Below are 15,739 nucleotides of genomic sequence, written 5' to 3'. Positions count from 1 at the left end.
ATCCCTCGATTAGTAGTCAAATATACGTATAAGTGGCTATCTCCATCCACGCTCCACTGTGTTGATGCTAGTATACGTAAAGTAGATTACTGAGACCGCGGGTTTCAATGGCGCTGTTTTTTTTAGTGCCAACTTAGAGGTACCGAGTTCTAAAAATAGCGGCTTAATATTTTAAAAAGAAAGCATTGTCTTATACTTTCATGTCATTCTGGCTAATAGATATATTAGAATTCTAGATATTAAATACTAAATATCTATATTTAGTAACATCTTAAATTATATTATACTTAATATATTCTTTATTATACTTTTGAAGGAAATAACTTGTGGATCTTTTGTCAAACTTTGTAAGCTGTTCGTTTAACAACTCCTCTTTGAATGACTAAAAATGTCTGAACTAGTTACTGATAAAGCTGAGGAAGGTTTTACAAAAGAGAGTATCCCCCTGAGTTCTCTACCACCAGCAAAACTACTCCAATTAAGAGAACAAGTACAACAAGAAACTAGTGATCTTAATCTGCGGCTACAACATTTAAACATTGCTCTAGGTAGATTTAAGAATTCTAGAGAAAGCTTAGAAAATTTAAAGCCAAAAAATAAAGATTGTGAAATTTTAGCTCCTATTAGTCAATCTGTTTATATAGATGCCAAATTAGCAAATGTTGAGGAAGTACTTGTGGATATTGGAACTGGTTATCATGTAGAGATGCCTATATCTAAGGCTAAAACTCATTTCGATAAGAAAATTGAGTTAGTTAGGAAATCACTGGATACCTGTGCTAAATCTTTGACCGACAAAAATAAGATCTTCGATGCTATAAATGGGATACTATTAGGTCGTATTAAAGCTAATAAGGAGACCAAAAAATGATATTAATATTATCCTTTTGTACATATTTTGATGATAAGTTTTACTATATACACTTTTATTTGCCAATATATTAGTTTAGGACTATTTAAATTTGTTGGATTTCCAAAACTCATTCTGGCGCTGATTTGTTGTCTCTGCTGCATTCTTGAATATTAGATGCAATAGTTTACCATCATTAGAATTTGTCAAATATGACAAGTGTAAATACACAATTACCTGAGGAATACATTAAAATATGTTTAAGTAAAAGTGAAGCTCCCTTAAATAGGAAATATCTTTGTTATATAGCTAACTCTGAGGATAATGAGGCTAAAGATAAGCAAAAGTCCCTAAGTATTGAATCTAACAATCAAGAAAGTATTCAGAATGTACATAATAATAAAAAACGCCAAAGAGGAATGTATAAAAGTACTGAAAGGACTGAGAATCGTAAGTATATTAACAACTTACAAAAGTCAAATTTTTGTGTTTCATTAGCTTCAATAGGAGAGTGTACAAAGGGAGAGAAATGTAATTATGATCATAATATTCAGTCTTTTTTAGAGAATAAAGTGATAAGTGAGGAAGAATTATCTTGGAAATATCAATATGGCAATATTTGTCCAAGATTTGAGAATTATGGAATTTGCAATTATGGTTTGAATTGTATATTTTGGTTACAACATTGGGATAAACATCTAAATAGAAACATAAAAAAATCTGGAGAAGTGGTGACTTTATATGATATTGAAGTATTTAGAAAAAATCACGAGTTAAATTATATAGATAATGAAGTAAGAAATCAATTATTAAGGAAAACGGTCAGATTCCCCAAATCAGATGATTTTATAAAGAACTGGAAGGAATCGAAATATAACCCAAATATTTCATTATTTAATAAGGATAAAAAGCAAAAAAACATCATATTTAAGCATGGTAACCCTCTTTTAGATCAAAAACATATAGGATGTACCGAAAAAAATAAAGATATTTTTTTTGAGAATACAAGTAGTAAAACTGAGAGTTCACTTAGTACAAATATTCTAAAAAATTTAGGTTGCAATGATAACAAATCGAATAAAGAAGATACTAAAAGTTGTAGTGAAGTTAAACAACCATGTCTCATCACCTGTAATCCAGGTATTGATTCAGATATATTCTATGAATCAAATGTTGAATCCCAAAAGCCTTCATTTTTCGATAATAAACTTATATTAGCTCCATTAACTACTCTAGGAAATTTACCATTTCGTAGGCTTTGTGTACGTTTAGGAGCAGATATTACTTTTAGTGAAATGACCTTGTGTAATGAAATTTTAGCTGGGAAATCATCTGAGCTTGCTTTACTTCGGAGGCACTCCGAAGAACGTTGTTTTGGAATTCAATTAGCAGGTGGAAATTTTGAAACTATTGCAAAGACTGGAGAATTTATTAATGAATATTGTGATTACGATTTCTTAGATATAAATGTAGCATGTCCACTTAAATCTCTTCATGATAGAGGAGCTGGAAGTATTCTCATAGATCGTCCAAAATTACTAGAATCTATAATTACTGGATTGAAAAAAGTTATTGATAAGCCTTTGACTATCAAACTGAGAATGGCAAATTCAGCTTCTCCACCCAACTTAAAATTTTATGAAAATACTTATATTAATAATCCCTTAAATTGGGATATAATTTACTCAAATATGGCTGCTCATAAACTTATAAAACCTTTGGTAAATTATAATATAAATGGAATTATAATACATGGAAGAACTTCATCTCAACGTTATAACAAAAGTGCAGATTGGAATTATTTGAGATATTGTTCTAAAATACTGAAGAACGAGTATTTAACTTATAAGGATACTAATAAAAATATAACTTATTGCCCTTCACTAATAGGATGTGGAGATGTTTTGAATTATTGCGACTACTATAAACACTTGAATGAAGATGACGTAAATGCTGTAATGATTGGAAGAGGAGCTTTGCTAAAACCATGGATTTTTACAGAAATTAAAGAGCAACGTATTTGGGATATTTCAGCAGGTGAAAGATTTGAATTTTTGAAGCAATTTGTATCTTTCGGTTTAGATCACTGGGGAACAGATACTGTTGGAATTGCCAATACAAGAAGATTTTTATTAGAGCTTCTATCATTTTATCATCGGTATATTCCAGTTGGACTTCTTGAACAACCAATAAACTCTCAAAATTTTAATTGGAGAGTTCCTCAATATATTGGTAGAAATGACTTGGAGACTTTACTTTCTTCTAATAAGGTTCGTGATTGGATAAGATTATCAGAAATGCTACTTGGAAAAGTTCCCTCAAATTTTGTATTTATACCTAAGCATAAATCTAATAGTGTTTGAAATTTTTATAATTGGATATAACTCTATACATTAAGGTATATATATTAAGATCTAATACAAGTTGAAGTTGGCTTACACAAAATAAAGAGGTGAGTTTTGCAAAAAATTTATTATCTATAATAATACCTAAAGTTAGATATAAATTGTCTCCAAATACTCCTGTATTTAGTACAGTTATCTTGAACTTTATATTATAATTACTTTAAGTGTATAGAATCGGTTACTATATATAGATAATATTAGTAATACTAAAAAAAAGATCCAAAAGAATGATTATTTAGATATTTAGATATAAAGTGATAAACTAATTAATTTTCTTGAGAATCTTATGTCTACATATTATGAGCTATTACTCCTAAAAAAATATAAAAGTCAGTAATCTACTTTAAAAATAAGATCTGATACCTGTCTCTAATAAATACAATAATCACTGGGCGCCACAATTCTTAAAAGTAGGATCTAAGGTTTTTTTTTGGAAGTATATAGTCTATAATAGCATTAAGCTAGTATCCGACTATGATGAGGTCTGCAGGTATAATTAGTATACCTGAAACCTGTAATAAACTTCGCCAAGTCGGTCTTCAATTATCTGAGATCTGCACTTTAGTCAACACACTTGGAGATCTAATGGTGAAAGATGAAATCCTAGAATCTTCTATGCTAGTAGAGCACATAAGCCAAGGTTTAGATCAGTTAGTGGATATACTAAGTCAAACTACCCATCCTACTGTAAGATATATTGCATTTCAAAATCTGAGATACTTTTTAAATGAAGGAATAGGTATTTATGATATTTCCACCTTAATATCACATATATGTAATGGTTTTATCCGATTAATATCTCACTGGAATATAGATGTTCAAATAGAAAGTCTGAGTATTCTCCTTGAATATGAAGGAAAGTTGGAAACACTTGCTAATATTAAATTATTCGGAATAATACTGAATTCTAATATAGAGATATGCCACTTGATATTTTCATTACTAATACAATTCCAAGATTCGAACTTTTATTTTTTATTACCTTCCATTTTGGAAAGTTTAAAAAGTGGAGTTTCTTATATAAGCTCTAAAGAAATTTTAATGCAAATTATAGATACTATATGCCAACTCTGTCGTAGTAGTCATCCTTGGCAGAGTTTAAAATATGACTCAGATTTATCAATAACTTATAGATATACAAAGTTGGAATATTTGCCATATATATTTGATATATTTGATCAAATTAGTTCCAGATTCCCTACTATTTTGAGCCTTTGTTTTAACTTAATATGGGATGAGATATTTGAAATAATAAATCCAGATATAGCTATGAAGGATTTTGTACTTAGTACTGAACAAATAAAAATATGTGATTATGGTTTTAAGATATCTACAAATATATCTCTTCGTTGTAATGTACTACTTTGTACCCAAGTTAAGAATATAGTAAAATTTATAAAATTCACGATAAACCTATTCGTGACACCATCTTCAGAAACTGTAATAAATACTTTGCCTAGTAAATGCAGTCTTTGTATATTAAATAGTTTATTAAAAAGCTTAATTTCATTATCTTTGAAGTCACCACTTATGCTCATTTTTCCAAGCTTTATAGATCCAATTATATTAGAACCAGAAAAAATCTCAACTGAGGAGGATTTGGGAAATCTTGATTTTTTTTCTAATCAAATGGTATCACTGGACCAACTTTTCTTGACTATTGAAAGTATATATAATTTTTTACATTTAAATCAAGAATACAAAGAAATAAATTTAGTGTTTGAATCCCTAAATAACTTAATGTTTCTAATTAATACTGGAATTTTATGGCCACAATTTGAAGATTTTGATAAATTAGCTAGAATTAATTACACGAAACTGAATACCATTAAGTTATTGCGAGATATAACTGAATGTAGCCTGAGCATACTTAATGAGACATGTAAATCCCAAGATATACAAGCTCGTAAACTATGCAACTGTTTCCTTGGCTTTTATCTTTATGGTAAAATTATTTTAACCCAAATTAAAGTCAGTAAGAAGTTTTCTACTATAGAATCTGATATTCAATTCACTAATTCACACCAGGATGAATGGTTTTCGGAAAAGATTCACAAATTCTTTATTTGGGTACTTGCTAAACTAGAGAATGTCTCAACCCTAATGACCGATAAATATACACTGGGCTTCTTATTACTTGCAAAGGATTTGGGAGTTTTAAAAATTATAGAGGAAAACTTAAATATAAGATCTCCTAATTGTGTTTCATTTTTTACGGGGATATTAACTCGTTGGTATGGCAGACTCGTCCAATTTAATATTATAGATGAGAGCAAATTCTTAGCTTTTAAATATGATGTATCAAGAAAGCCTTTACCTGATCTTAATGGTTTAGTTAATCTTCCCTTAAAAATATTTGTTTTTGTTTTACGTTGGTTTTGTGGGTGGACATTTAAAAATACTTTTAGAGATGAATGGTTTTGTTTACAGATTCGCAAATTTATAAATGAGCAGGAATTCAAACATATTATTGAAGCAAAACTTCAAGGATCTTCTATGGATATCAAATATAGATTTGCAAAATATCTATGTATAGCAGGATGTTTCGGTTTGGCTAAGGATATTTTTGGAACTATTAAGGTTAAATCTATAGAACTAAATTTGTGGATACTTGCTTTGAAGCAGACCTCTAACTACTTTGAATTTTTGTCTAAGCTTAAATTATATAGAAACAAAGCTGCAACTAGAGAATTATTATCTTTACAAAACCAGGTTGAACAAATTCGTAATTCATTATCTCTGCTTAAATACAAAGATTCCTACTTTATTAATCAAATAATGGATTCTTGGGATTATACTCTAAATCTCTTATTACTTATTTCGAAAAATTCAGATCTTGAGGATGAAAATGAAGAAATACAAACTATGGCTATGTCAGCATGGAAATCATGGAAGTGTCTATTAAATATAACAAGTAATATTTGCAATACATCCACTAAAATTATTGCCAAATATTGCTACTTTTTAGAATGTATTATTACATGTAAAGGGAATATAGATAATATAAAAATGAATTTTGCTCATTCAAATAAATGTAACAATTTTGAAGTGAATCAAGAGGGAGATATAAAACTAAGTAAAGATATTTCTTACTCTCATATAGTGGATAAAATATTTCTTTCAGATGTTTATTCTCTATTTCCTCCCATGATATTTTCACTCTCTAAGTTGCCAATGGTAATACTTAATGTAGATGTATCTAGTTGTAAGAATTTTTACAAAAATAACACTGCATCTATAACTGAGACATCTATATGTCCTGTTATAAAAGTATGTGGTACTTTGGTACATGTTTCCCAAGAATTCCTGTTGCCAAAATGGAAGTGGGTTCGTCTCATGATCACATATACAACAGAAACACAAGAAAGTTTTGTTGGAACTCATTTTCTTGAAATTTCAGTAAATAGGGGAACTTTCAGCTGGATACAACCTATTGAACTTCCAGAGAAAGTCTCGAAATTAACCGTAACAGCTTTACCAGTTTCGAAAACTATGGCAAATATAGGAATTGCTTCTCAAAAAGATGTAATACTCTGATTCGTATAATCCTGAAGTAAATACATTACACTATATTAATAATAATATAGATACACTGAGTAAGGCTCACTTGTTTCTTTGTTATGCTTAAGATATCTAAATACCGTTACTTAGAACTCTTCATATATTGTTAAATATATACCGAAAATTCGAAAGTCCTTATATAAATAATAATTCCTAAGTGTAATAATTATCATGGATATTGAAAGTGCCGAAATATATTTGTAAAAAATATTTTCTGACTTTAAAATAAAAGTATTTAATAGATTAATTTAGTTGCAATGATTTGGCTTGGTTTAGTTTACAAACTGACAAATAATTGTATGTCTTTAAAACTGTAGCAATATATTTGTATTGGTCACATTTATGACATTAAGTAATTAGTTGATTATCTTCTTCCACTACGTCTATCCCATACACAGCGTTCTATAAGGGGGCGATTATCTCTGTAAGATGATTTGGAATTTTTAGAGTTTTCCCAAGATCTATCAGAGGTTAAACTGTTACTCATTCCTGGATTAAGAGTATTACTCCTAGCACCTGATGTCTTCCAGTTTTCTTTTCTGACATTCCTATGTTGTCTAGGAAGTGGACTTCGGCTTCTGCTCGGGCTTATACTTGGGCTATGAAGCTTCTTTGAGCCTCCAACCTTGGGTAAAGTTTCTTCAGGAGGCCACTTAAACTTTTTTACAACATCTCCAGATTGTGAGATCTGACCTTCCATCATATCCTGAACTATTGGTCTATCTTCTTTGCGTGATGTCTTCCCAACTGTCATTGCCATTGAAACCTTGTCACATTCCATAGTTCTCTCCATATCTCTTCCATATATTTTGGAATCTCCTATATCAATATCTACACGATCACTCCTCTCATTTCTATCTAATCTAGGAATTCTATCACGTTCACCTCTATCAGTCCTATCTCCTCTGTCAGTTCTATCGTTTCTTTCTATATCTTCACGTTCCCTCTCGATCCTATCACGTTCTCTTTCTATTCTATCTCTATCAATTCTTTCTCTATCTCTATCTTTATCTCTATCTCTATCTTTATCTCTATCTCTATCTCTATCTCTATCTTTATCTTTATCTTTATCTTTATCTTTATCTCTATCTCTATCTTTATCTTTATCTCTATCAATTCGATCTCTTTCTCTTTCAGTTCTATCTCTTTCGGTTCGATCTCTTTCTCTTTCAGTTCGATCTCTTTCTCTTTCAGTTCTATCTCTTTCTCTTTCAGTTCGATCTCTTTCTCTTTCAGTTCTATCTCTTTCAGTTCTATCTCTTTCAGTTCTATCTCTTTCAGTTCTATCTCTTTCAGTTCTATCTCTTTCAGTTCTATCTCTTTCAGTTCTATCTCTTTCAGTTCTATCTCTTTCAGTTCTATCTCTTTCAGTTCTATCTCTTTCAGTTCTATCTCTTTCAGTTCTATCTCTTTCAGTTCTATCTCTTTCAGTTCTATCTCTTTCAGTTCTATCTCTTTCAGTTCTATCTCTTTCAGTTCTATCTCTTTCAGTTCTATCTCTTTCAGTTCTATCTCTTTCAGTTCTATCTCTTTCAGTTCTATCTCTTTCAGTTCTATCTCTTTCAGTTCTATCTCTTTCAGTTCTATCTCTTTCAGTTCTATCTCTTTCAGTTCTGTCTCTTTCAGTTCTATCTCTTTCAGTTCGATCTCTTTCTCTTTCATTTCTATCTCTTTCAGTTCGATCTCTTTCTCTTTCATTTCTATCTCTTTCTCTTTCATTTCTATCTCTTTCGTTTCTTTCCCTATCTCTATCTCTATCTCTATCTCTATCTCGATCCTTTTCTCTACCTCTGTAATCTCTCCTATTTCTAAAACTTCTATCCCTATCTTCTTCATCATAAACTGCACCTGCTCTATTTGCTCTCGCACTTCTGCTTATGTAGTTTGGTGAGGCTCTCTTTGGATTGCTTCCTTCATTGCTAATAGAATCTTCACGATCTTCAATTTCACTTTCAGCATTATTCGTAGAAATTGCATTATTGTTTCTCCCATTACGACCAGAATTCAACTTATTTGTATGTAGTCTGTTTGCAAGCTTTGCAGGAGGAATCATATCCTTGATATGACGTAAGGCTTCTACATAGAGAGGTGGAAACCATGAAGGAGTTCCATCAGGGAAATAATACGAAGCATAATCTGCAAATCTAGGTTGTACAAAACCTACTATAGTCCCAGTTTCAGGTTGTATCTCTAATCCTGCCGTTTGTATATCTACACCAACCAATTGACATATCATTGCTAATATATCTTCGTTAATAATACCTCCACGGCTCCAATGAGGGACAATATGATCCAGTGCAACATGAAGTTCTCCATGTAAAGGTAAAGGTACCACATATAATGGTCTTCCATCATACTTTTTTGCAAAACTAGCTGAAATTCCCTGTAATGCCTTTGGAGAACTTTCAGGATTTACATATTCAATTAAGCAAATTCCTAAAGATCTTCCATCTTTTGGACGTTCAATAATTCTAATTGCTCGCAAAGTTCCAAATTCCATAGCTAATTCACGAATTTGGATGTCATTTATCCACCACATAAGGTTAGATATAACAATGATTGAGCCTACACGTGTTACAACGCCTCCACTAGATATATCTACAGGAGCTCTCTCAGACAATTCTGGTGGAGGGCCCAGAAAAATTACCCGGTCTTTCCTACTCATCATCAAACTCTTTTGGCACTTTGATTGGACTCCAGAATTAACGGTAGCCTTAACATAGGGCAATGAGTGGTAACTTCTGCTATTCACCTCGTCAGCAAGTATTAAACCTCCTGCATCATCCAGTTCATCCCCATCTACATGCATATTACTATCCTGCACTCTCTGATTTTCCTCTTCAATAGCGATATTGTCGAAAGTTTGAGCTGGTTTCTCCTCTTCGATTGTTTCCTTCTGTCCCCTGTCTTCACCTCCTGTCTTATCTGTGCTAATTGGGACTACTCCTAAGCCTGCATACCATTCATCATCATCTATGGTGTCATTATCCCTTAATTTGTCCATTTTCTCCTTTACTACAACTATTAACTCCTAATCTATAGACCGTATATGATGTAGTAGATTAGTAATACCTACTTGTACCCCGTTTCTTTTCAGCGGTAATACATACAATACAGCTTTTCTACTTTTTGACTGGTTACAGTAGGTCTTTTAAACGACACTATTTTAATTGTCATTATTATGCATATTAAATGTATCTCGATAAGAAATATGAGAGATGTAAGGAGGGAGATCTAATTATCCTATTTGGGGGATATGAAACTATTTTACAGGTAAAATTAGAGGCAAACAAGCGTGTTCAAACTAAATCAGGAGTTTTTTTACATAACGACATTATAGGTAGCATATATGGTAGTAGAGTATGGGATATAAGTAAATGTAAATGGATGGCTATCCTTAAACTTTCACCAGAGTTCATCTCCCAAAGCTTAAGATATAGGACCCAAATTATATATCAAGCAGATATTTCTTTGATAATTGTTTTATTAGATGCATCTCCTGGGAAACGCATTATTGAAGCAGGTACTGGAAGTGCTTCTTTAACTGTATCTTTAGCTAGATCAACAGCTCCTAATGGAACTATATTTACCTTTGAATATGACAAGGAGCGCTATGAAGAAGCTGTAAAGGATTTTGAGAAATACCAGATTTGTAATGTTGTATGTGAACATCGTGATGTATGCTCATTTGGTTTTAAAAATCAGAATATTAATGATCATTCAGCTGATGCAGTTTTTTTAGACCTCCCATCTCCATGGAATGCAATCTGTAATGCCAATGAAGTACTTGTAAAAGGAGGTAGAATTGTTATCTTCTCGCCTTGCATTGAGCAGGTAATGAAGAATTGTACTGAATTGAACAAATCGAAATATATTCAGATTCGAACATTTGAAGTTCTTTATAAACCATGGGGGATAGTTCGTGGAATTTTAAAGAAGTTCCCAAATCAAGGATTAAGGTATCAGCTACCAACAAGAGGACACACTGGATATTTAACTTTAGCTATAAAGCCCACTATATAGTATTATCAAAAATCTTAATATTGGTTCTCTTGTCTCTATACATCTGTATTTCACTACATATACTTCTATTTTATTTTATATCATAATATTTAGCTTAAACAAAAATTTGAAATATAACTCAGTATGCATCACTTAGGCGGTTTATGCATCTATTTGATGGGGATGTTTATATCTTGTGCTAATTAGGTAAATCTCTATGCATTGTAACTAGATACTTATAACTTATAAATAGAAGATTTAGGTTGTAAAATAAGTTATTTTATCATGTCTTGAGTGACATATTTTGTAACGAGGTTTAGCTATGATTGATATACAGATTATTTCTCGTATGACAATAATATACAATCTATATTGTAGAAGAACTATCTAGTGTATATATAACCTAGTTTCAAAATAATTTATAAACTGAAAGTTTGCATGCATAACTGTTTCCAAACTGTAAGAACTTCTTACTTGCGTGGTTAATTGCGGTTGACTTCCATTTAGTATTTTAGTTTGGAATATTATAATACTGAACTATGGAGAATAATGCTATAACTCAATTATACCGTTCCATACAATTTAGAATCTTGAAATTTGCAACACCTAATTTAAGATATTACTTCAAGAGCAATGTAAGTTTTGACTAACTAAAATTTTATATTAAACTTCATTTTAAAAATTCTTACTAAATAATATTAGTGTCGTATGATATTCCGAGATTTTATGAGAATTAAAAATAAGAAAGAAAGCGAAGTTAAGGATTTTTTGCAAAGAATGAATGAGTATAAGAATATGATTGAGAGACAGTCTATTATTGATAGTATGTACTATAAGGGAGTTCTGAGATCAGTACGATAATAGCTTGTTAGGCTTTAAATTTCCTATATTTCCTTAAGAAAATGTAAATAATATTGGTTCTTGGATAGTCAATAGCTATAAAATCAAGTTTGTTTGCTTTTTACACGTTCCTAAACCCGCTTTTATAACATTTTGTTCGCTTGATATTAAACATAAATCCTGGATTCTAGTTTGAGTAGATTTTAGCAGCTTTATAGGTCTTTTTTATACTACAATACTGAGTTCTCTCTCAGTTCTATATTATGACTTTACCACAATTCCCAATATCAGGACTAGAACAATGGAGGGTGCATATACAGAATTCTATAACATCTGACGCAATTAAGAATGGATATACTAAATTAAATATTCTGGATTCTCTCAACTTTGAAAAATTATCTCTTGATTCAAATGAGATGTGCCAGCATAGTGTGATGTACACTTCGTGTGATATAAGGGAATTAGCAATGCAATGCAGTGATGAAAATAATGAATACATTGTAATGATACTCAAATTGATATTTCATAAGTTTCTAGAGCTTTTAAAGATATCAAATGATCTACCTGAATTTTTATCTTCTAGTAATAGTTCAAAATCTAAGGAATGGATTAGATGCAGAACTGTCCACGTAAACTGCCACAGTTTACCACTATCAACTCCCGGTGATTGGTTAAATTGTGATGATATAGAGCACATGACACATAATAATGCAGACCCTCTGTATTTTCATGATATGTTCTATATATGCATCCCTATTCGTCTTAAACATTCTTGTACTCACGAAGATCAATCCCGAGAAAGTGTTAATATAGTGGCTCAAAAAGAAATGGCTATTCTTTTAACAAAGCAATTTGCAGATTTATACAATCATATTATCAATATGAAACTTAAAGAGAATGAATATTTGCCTTTGAATATAGATAATTGGGCAAAATATTATCCTGCAAATTCTCTTCGAGTGGGACTTTTTACAACCCTAAAAGTTTCAACACTTCACTTATATCGTTTGAATCCGACAATATTCACTTCTCCTCTTTTCATTCATCCTTTAAAACTGAATAATTGCTCTTCTTGTAGTTATGCCTGGCTGCGAAAGAAGAAATTTAAGACTGACACTTTAGTTAAGAAGATAAAAAAACAAAAGTTAGATGAAAATATAACGTCAACTAATAACAATATAAATACAGTAGAAGCTCATATTTTGGCACTTGAAACAAAAAACCTTGTATTTTTGAATGGTCCTGAAGTAAATAGAAATAATATAATTATACATAGAGCTATAAAAACTAGAATAAATGGTACAAGTACTAATAACCAACAGCCACAATATGTTGGTGAGATTGGATGGCCCGGAAAAACAGCTAATGAAACTATAGACTCAAAGTACTTAATTGGTTTTAGTAATTTAGATTTTGTGGCTGTTGGAGTTTTAGAAACTGATGAAAAATCGAGCTCACCAAATATAGATAATACTAGCACTATAGAAAATTGGAATCAAGGTGGAGAGATAGCACTCAAATTTAAAGGTAAAGATCTTGAAATAGTAGGAATGGTGATTGATGACTATATTATACAAGAGAAATGTATTGATAATTTAGATAATGATACTACAGAAGGTCCAACAATATTAATTCGTCTTTGTAGTAAATATTCAGTAATTCCTTACTTCGGATTAAGAAGCCTATTAAGATTTCATGATTCTCTTGTTTATAATAGTTCGGCTTTAGGTATAGCTAGCAATAATCAAAGTAAACAAATGAATATATCAGTGCATTTATTATGCTGTATCTGCAAATTTCTCACAATTAGAGAGTTTGCAATGTTTCGCTCAATATGTCGCAGTCACTGCAATCGTATAATATTTAATTCTTATATACATGAAATAGCTCTGGAAGAGAAAGATCTCTATTTGCCTATACTTGGACAACTATATCCTTATCTGTCCAAAGCAAAATCTATAAGAGTTCTTCAATCTCAAACATCATCTTTTGATAATATGCAATTAATACCTCCTATTGTTATTCAATGCCTCGCTGCCTATACTCCTAGAGCAAAGAAGATGATTTTTTCAAATCACTCACCTGCAAATTTAGCAAAAATAGTTTCTAGAGCATGCGGAAGAAAACCTGAAATGATTGTACTAACAAAGAATGTAAATATAGTTAATGACGATGGAGAAGAGGAAGATGAAGGATTGAATAGAATTAACTTAATAGATAATATAACTCAAGAGGAAAGAATCTCAAGAACTGATCAAGAAGAGAGTGCCGGAAATTCTGACTTAGTCGATAGAAATGATAATATTAATAACGAAAATATTGAAAATAATGTAACTAATAATAGTGGTAACTTATTTGATAATAGTGAAGGTGAAAATAATTTATATAACCCTAATACACATGGAACCCAATCAGAAGTTGTCTCACAGCAACTAAGTATGCCAACTGTTCCACAACCTTCTCCTGCAACAACACCTAATATACAACCTCATATTGCTGAATTATCACTTCCAAATCTTATTGAAATCCATATTATTGGAATAATTGAATCAATATCTATTATACCAACTAGTATTTTCCGCATACCTGCTACTGCACCTTTTAGAAAACTTGTGAGATACTTTAGAGATGTAGTCTCCATTCATGAGGGTATTGTAGACTTCTATATAGTAAGATATGGAATAAAGGATCGATTGATACCTGATTTAACTCCTATTGACTATGGGATTTTACGTGGTCCTGCAGTCCTGCACGCAATAGGTTATAAAACATTACAATATTCTCAAAAAATTTGGATCTCATTATTCCTCGTAGGTTCTAGAAATTTCCCATATTTGGCTAAACTACGTTTTAATGCATCTATGAGTACTCCATTTTCTAGACTAGCTGATAGCTATTCTAGAAATGTTAATATTGCCGTTTCAGATGTAATTTTTTATTACAAGGATGTCGAGATAGACTTGAGCCTCTCTCCTTTTGATTATAATGTTAGAGAAAATGATACTATTGAAGTCTCATTAAGAGGAAGGTCTGGATGTCAGTAATTGCAAAACTAGTTTAATCTTAATTTTGTTGTCCTGTAGCACTTTAAGTATAACACGTATACACATAGCGCTAAGTTTATATTTGGAGCTGCTGTTTCTATTATAAAGGTTTTAGCTTCAGTATTATTAGAAAATGGAAGAACTTAAGTTTAATGTGGAGACTGTTAATTTAGATGGAGATAATGATATAGAACTAATGAACATTAAAGCTATTGGAGAAATGGTGCCTCTAAAACCAACTTCAAAAGATGCTAAGGATAAGAATAACCAGGAAAATTTGGATTCATCATCTGATTTAATCTCAAATATTTTAAATTTAATAAACCCAATCTATTGGACAAGTACTAAAGGTTATTTTGATGTAACAACAAGTGAAGTTAAAAGACGTATAGTTAAGAGTTTTGAAATTTCTAAGGATAAGAATAGCCTTAATCATATTTGGCGTGGAATAACGAATAATAATATAACTTTTCAAGATGATAAGGGGGATTTTGAAATGTTCTATTGTAAAAGTTTAGATGAATCAAAAAAAAGCGATTTATATGGACCATTATGGATAGGAGTTACACTGTCACTTATTATTGGCATGTATTCAAGTATACTACCACGAATTGGTACAAATTATATGATGCCTGCTGAAATAGGTAAACTCCCATCCTCTTTCTCTATCATATTTTCTTATATAATGGGTTCTGCAATTTCCAATTACTTTTTTCTTTGGTATAAATGTGATTATACACCACTGACACTACTTTTGAGTATATATGGATATAGTTTAAGTCCTCTAGTACCAGGATTTATACTATATATATTTTTGCCAATGAAGTTCTTAAATTGGCTTGTACTAATTTTTTGTTATTCAATAAGTATTTTGTTTAGATATGACTCTCTATATATCAAGGGAAAAAAGCAGCATAATGGTTTAACATCATTGAGTGTACTAATTATACCCGATTTAATACTATTATTGGCTTTGAAGATATTTATCATGAATTACTGAGTGATATATATATTTCTGATTTAAAGAAGTATATTAT

The 15,739-nt window shown here is 31.0% G+C and overlaps 7 protein-coding genes across 7 annotated transcripts, besides 9 other annotated features; 6 read left to right on the top strand and 1 right to left on the bottom strand.

Annotated features, from left to right (window-relative positions):
• Positions 1-271: 271 nt before the first annotated feature.
• Positions 272-307: a sequence feature (AT_rich).
• An 81-nt stretch (positions 308-388) lies between these two features.
• CMU_039360 (prefoldin subunit 5, putative) lies at positions 389-871 on the top strand (the record flags this gene model as incomplete). Its single annotated transcript, XM_002139182.1, has 1 exon — positions 389-871. The coding sequence occupies one exon, from the start codon at positions 389-391 to the stop codon at positions 869-871; it is 483 nt and encodes a 160-aa protein (XP_002139218.1).
• A 191-nt stretch (positions 872-1,062) lies between these two features.
• CMU_039350 (dihydrouridine synthase family protein) lies at positions 1,063-3,213 on the top strand (the record flags this gene model as incomplete). Its single annotated transcript, XM_002139181.1, has 1 exon — positions 1,063-3,213. The coding sequence occupies one exon, from the start codon at positions 1,063-1,065 to the stop codon at positions 3,211-3,213; it is 2,151 nt and encodes a 716-aa protein (XP_002139217.1).
• A 516-nt stretch (positions 3,214-3,729) lies between these two features.
• Positions 3,730-6,792, top strand: CMU_039340 (uncharacterized protein; the record flags this gene model as incomplete). The annotated part of the gene is made up of 1 exon (XM_002139180.1): positions 3,730-6,792. The coding sequence occupies one exon, from the start codon at positions 3,730-3,732 to the stop codon at positions 6,790-6,792; it is 3,063 nt and encodes a 1,020-aa protein (XP_002139216.1).
• A 388-nt stretch (positions 6,793-7,180) lies between these two features.
• CMU_039330 (RNA recognition motif. family protein) lies at positions 7,181-9,820 on the bottom strand (the record flags this gene model as incomplete). Its single annotated transcript, XM_002139179.1, has 1 exon — positions 7,181-9,820. One exon carries the CDS (start codon positions 9,818-9,820, stop codon positions 7,181-7,183), a length of 2,640 nt encoding a protein of 879 aa, XP_002139215.1.
• Positions 7,779-7,951: a sequence feature (GA-rich).
• Positions 8,048-8,220: a microsatellite.
• Positions 8,273-8,445: a microsatellite.
• Positions 8,362-8,538: a microsatellite.
• Positions 8,549-8,609: a microsatellite.
• Positions 9,821-10,008: 188 nt separating the features above from the next.
• On the top strand, positions 10,009-10,839 carry CMU_039320 (tRNA (adenine-N(1)-)-methyltransferase catalytic subunit, putative; the record flags this gene model as incomplete). Its single annotated transcript, XM_002139178.1, has 1 exon — positions 10,009-10,839. One exon carries the CDS (start codon positions 10,009-10,011, stop codon positions 10,837-10,839), a length of 831 nt encoding a protein of 276 aa, XP_002139214.1.
• A 630-nt stretch (positions 10,840-11,469) lies between these two features.
• Positions 11,470-11,519: a sequence feature (AT_rich).
• A 402-nt stretch (positions 11,520-11,921) lies between these two features.
• CMU_039310 (uncharacterized protein) lies at positions 11,922-14,702 on the top strand (the record flags this gene model as incomplete). Its single annotated transcript, XM_002139177.1, has 1 exon — positions 11,922-14,702. The coding sequence occupies one exon, from the start codon at positions 11,922-11,924 to the stop codon at positions 14,700-14,702; it is 2,781 nt and encodes a 926-aa protein (XP_002139213.1).
• Positions 13,948-14,039: a microsatellite.
• Positions 14,703-14,835: 133 nt separating the features above from the next.
• On the top strand, positions 14,836-15,702 carry CMU_039300 (Yip1 domain-containing protein; the record flags this gene model as incomplete). Its single annotated transcript, XM_002139176.1, has 1 exon — positions 14,836-15,702. One exon carries the CDS (start codon positions 14,836-14,838, stop codon positions 15,700-15,702), a length of 867 nt encoding a protein of 288 aa, XP_002139212.1.
• Positions 15,006-15,026: a sequence feature (AT_rich).
• Positions 15,703-15,739: the final 37 nt, after the last annotated feature.

Source organism: Cryptosporidium muris, genomic scaffold (genome assembly GCF_000006515.1).
Source record: "Cryptosporidium muris RN66 scf_1106632373453 genomic scaffold, whole genome shotgun sequence".
In the NCBI taxonomy this organism is placed as follows: Eukaryota; Apicomplexa; class Conoidasida; order Eucoccidiorida; family Cryptosporidiidae; genus Cryptosporidium; species Cryptosporidium muris.
This window is presented reverse-complemented; position numbering and strand designations above follow the sequence as displayed.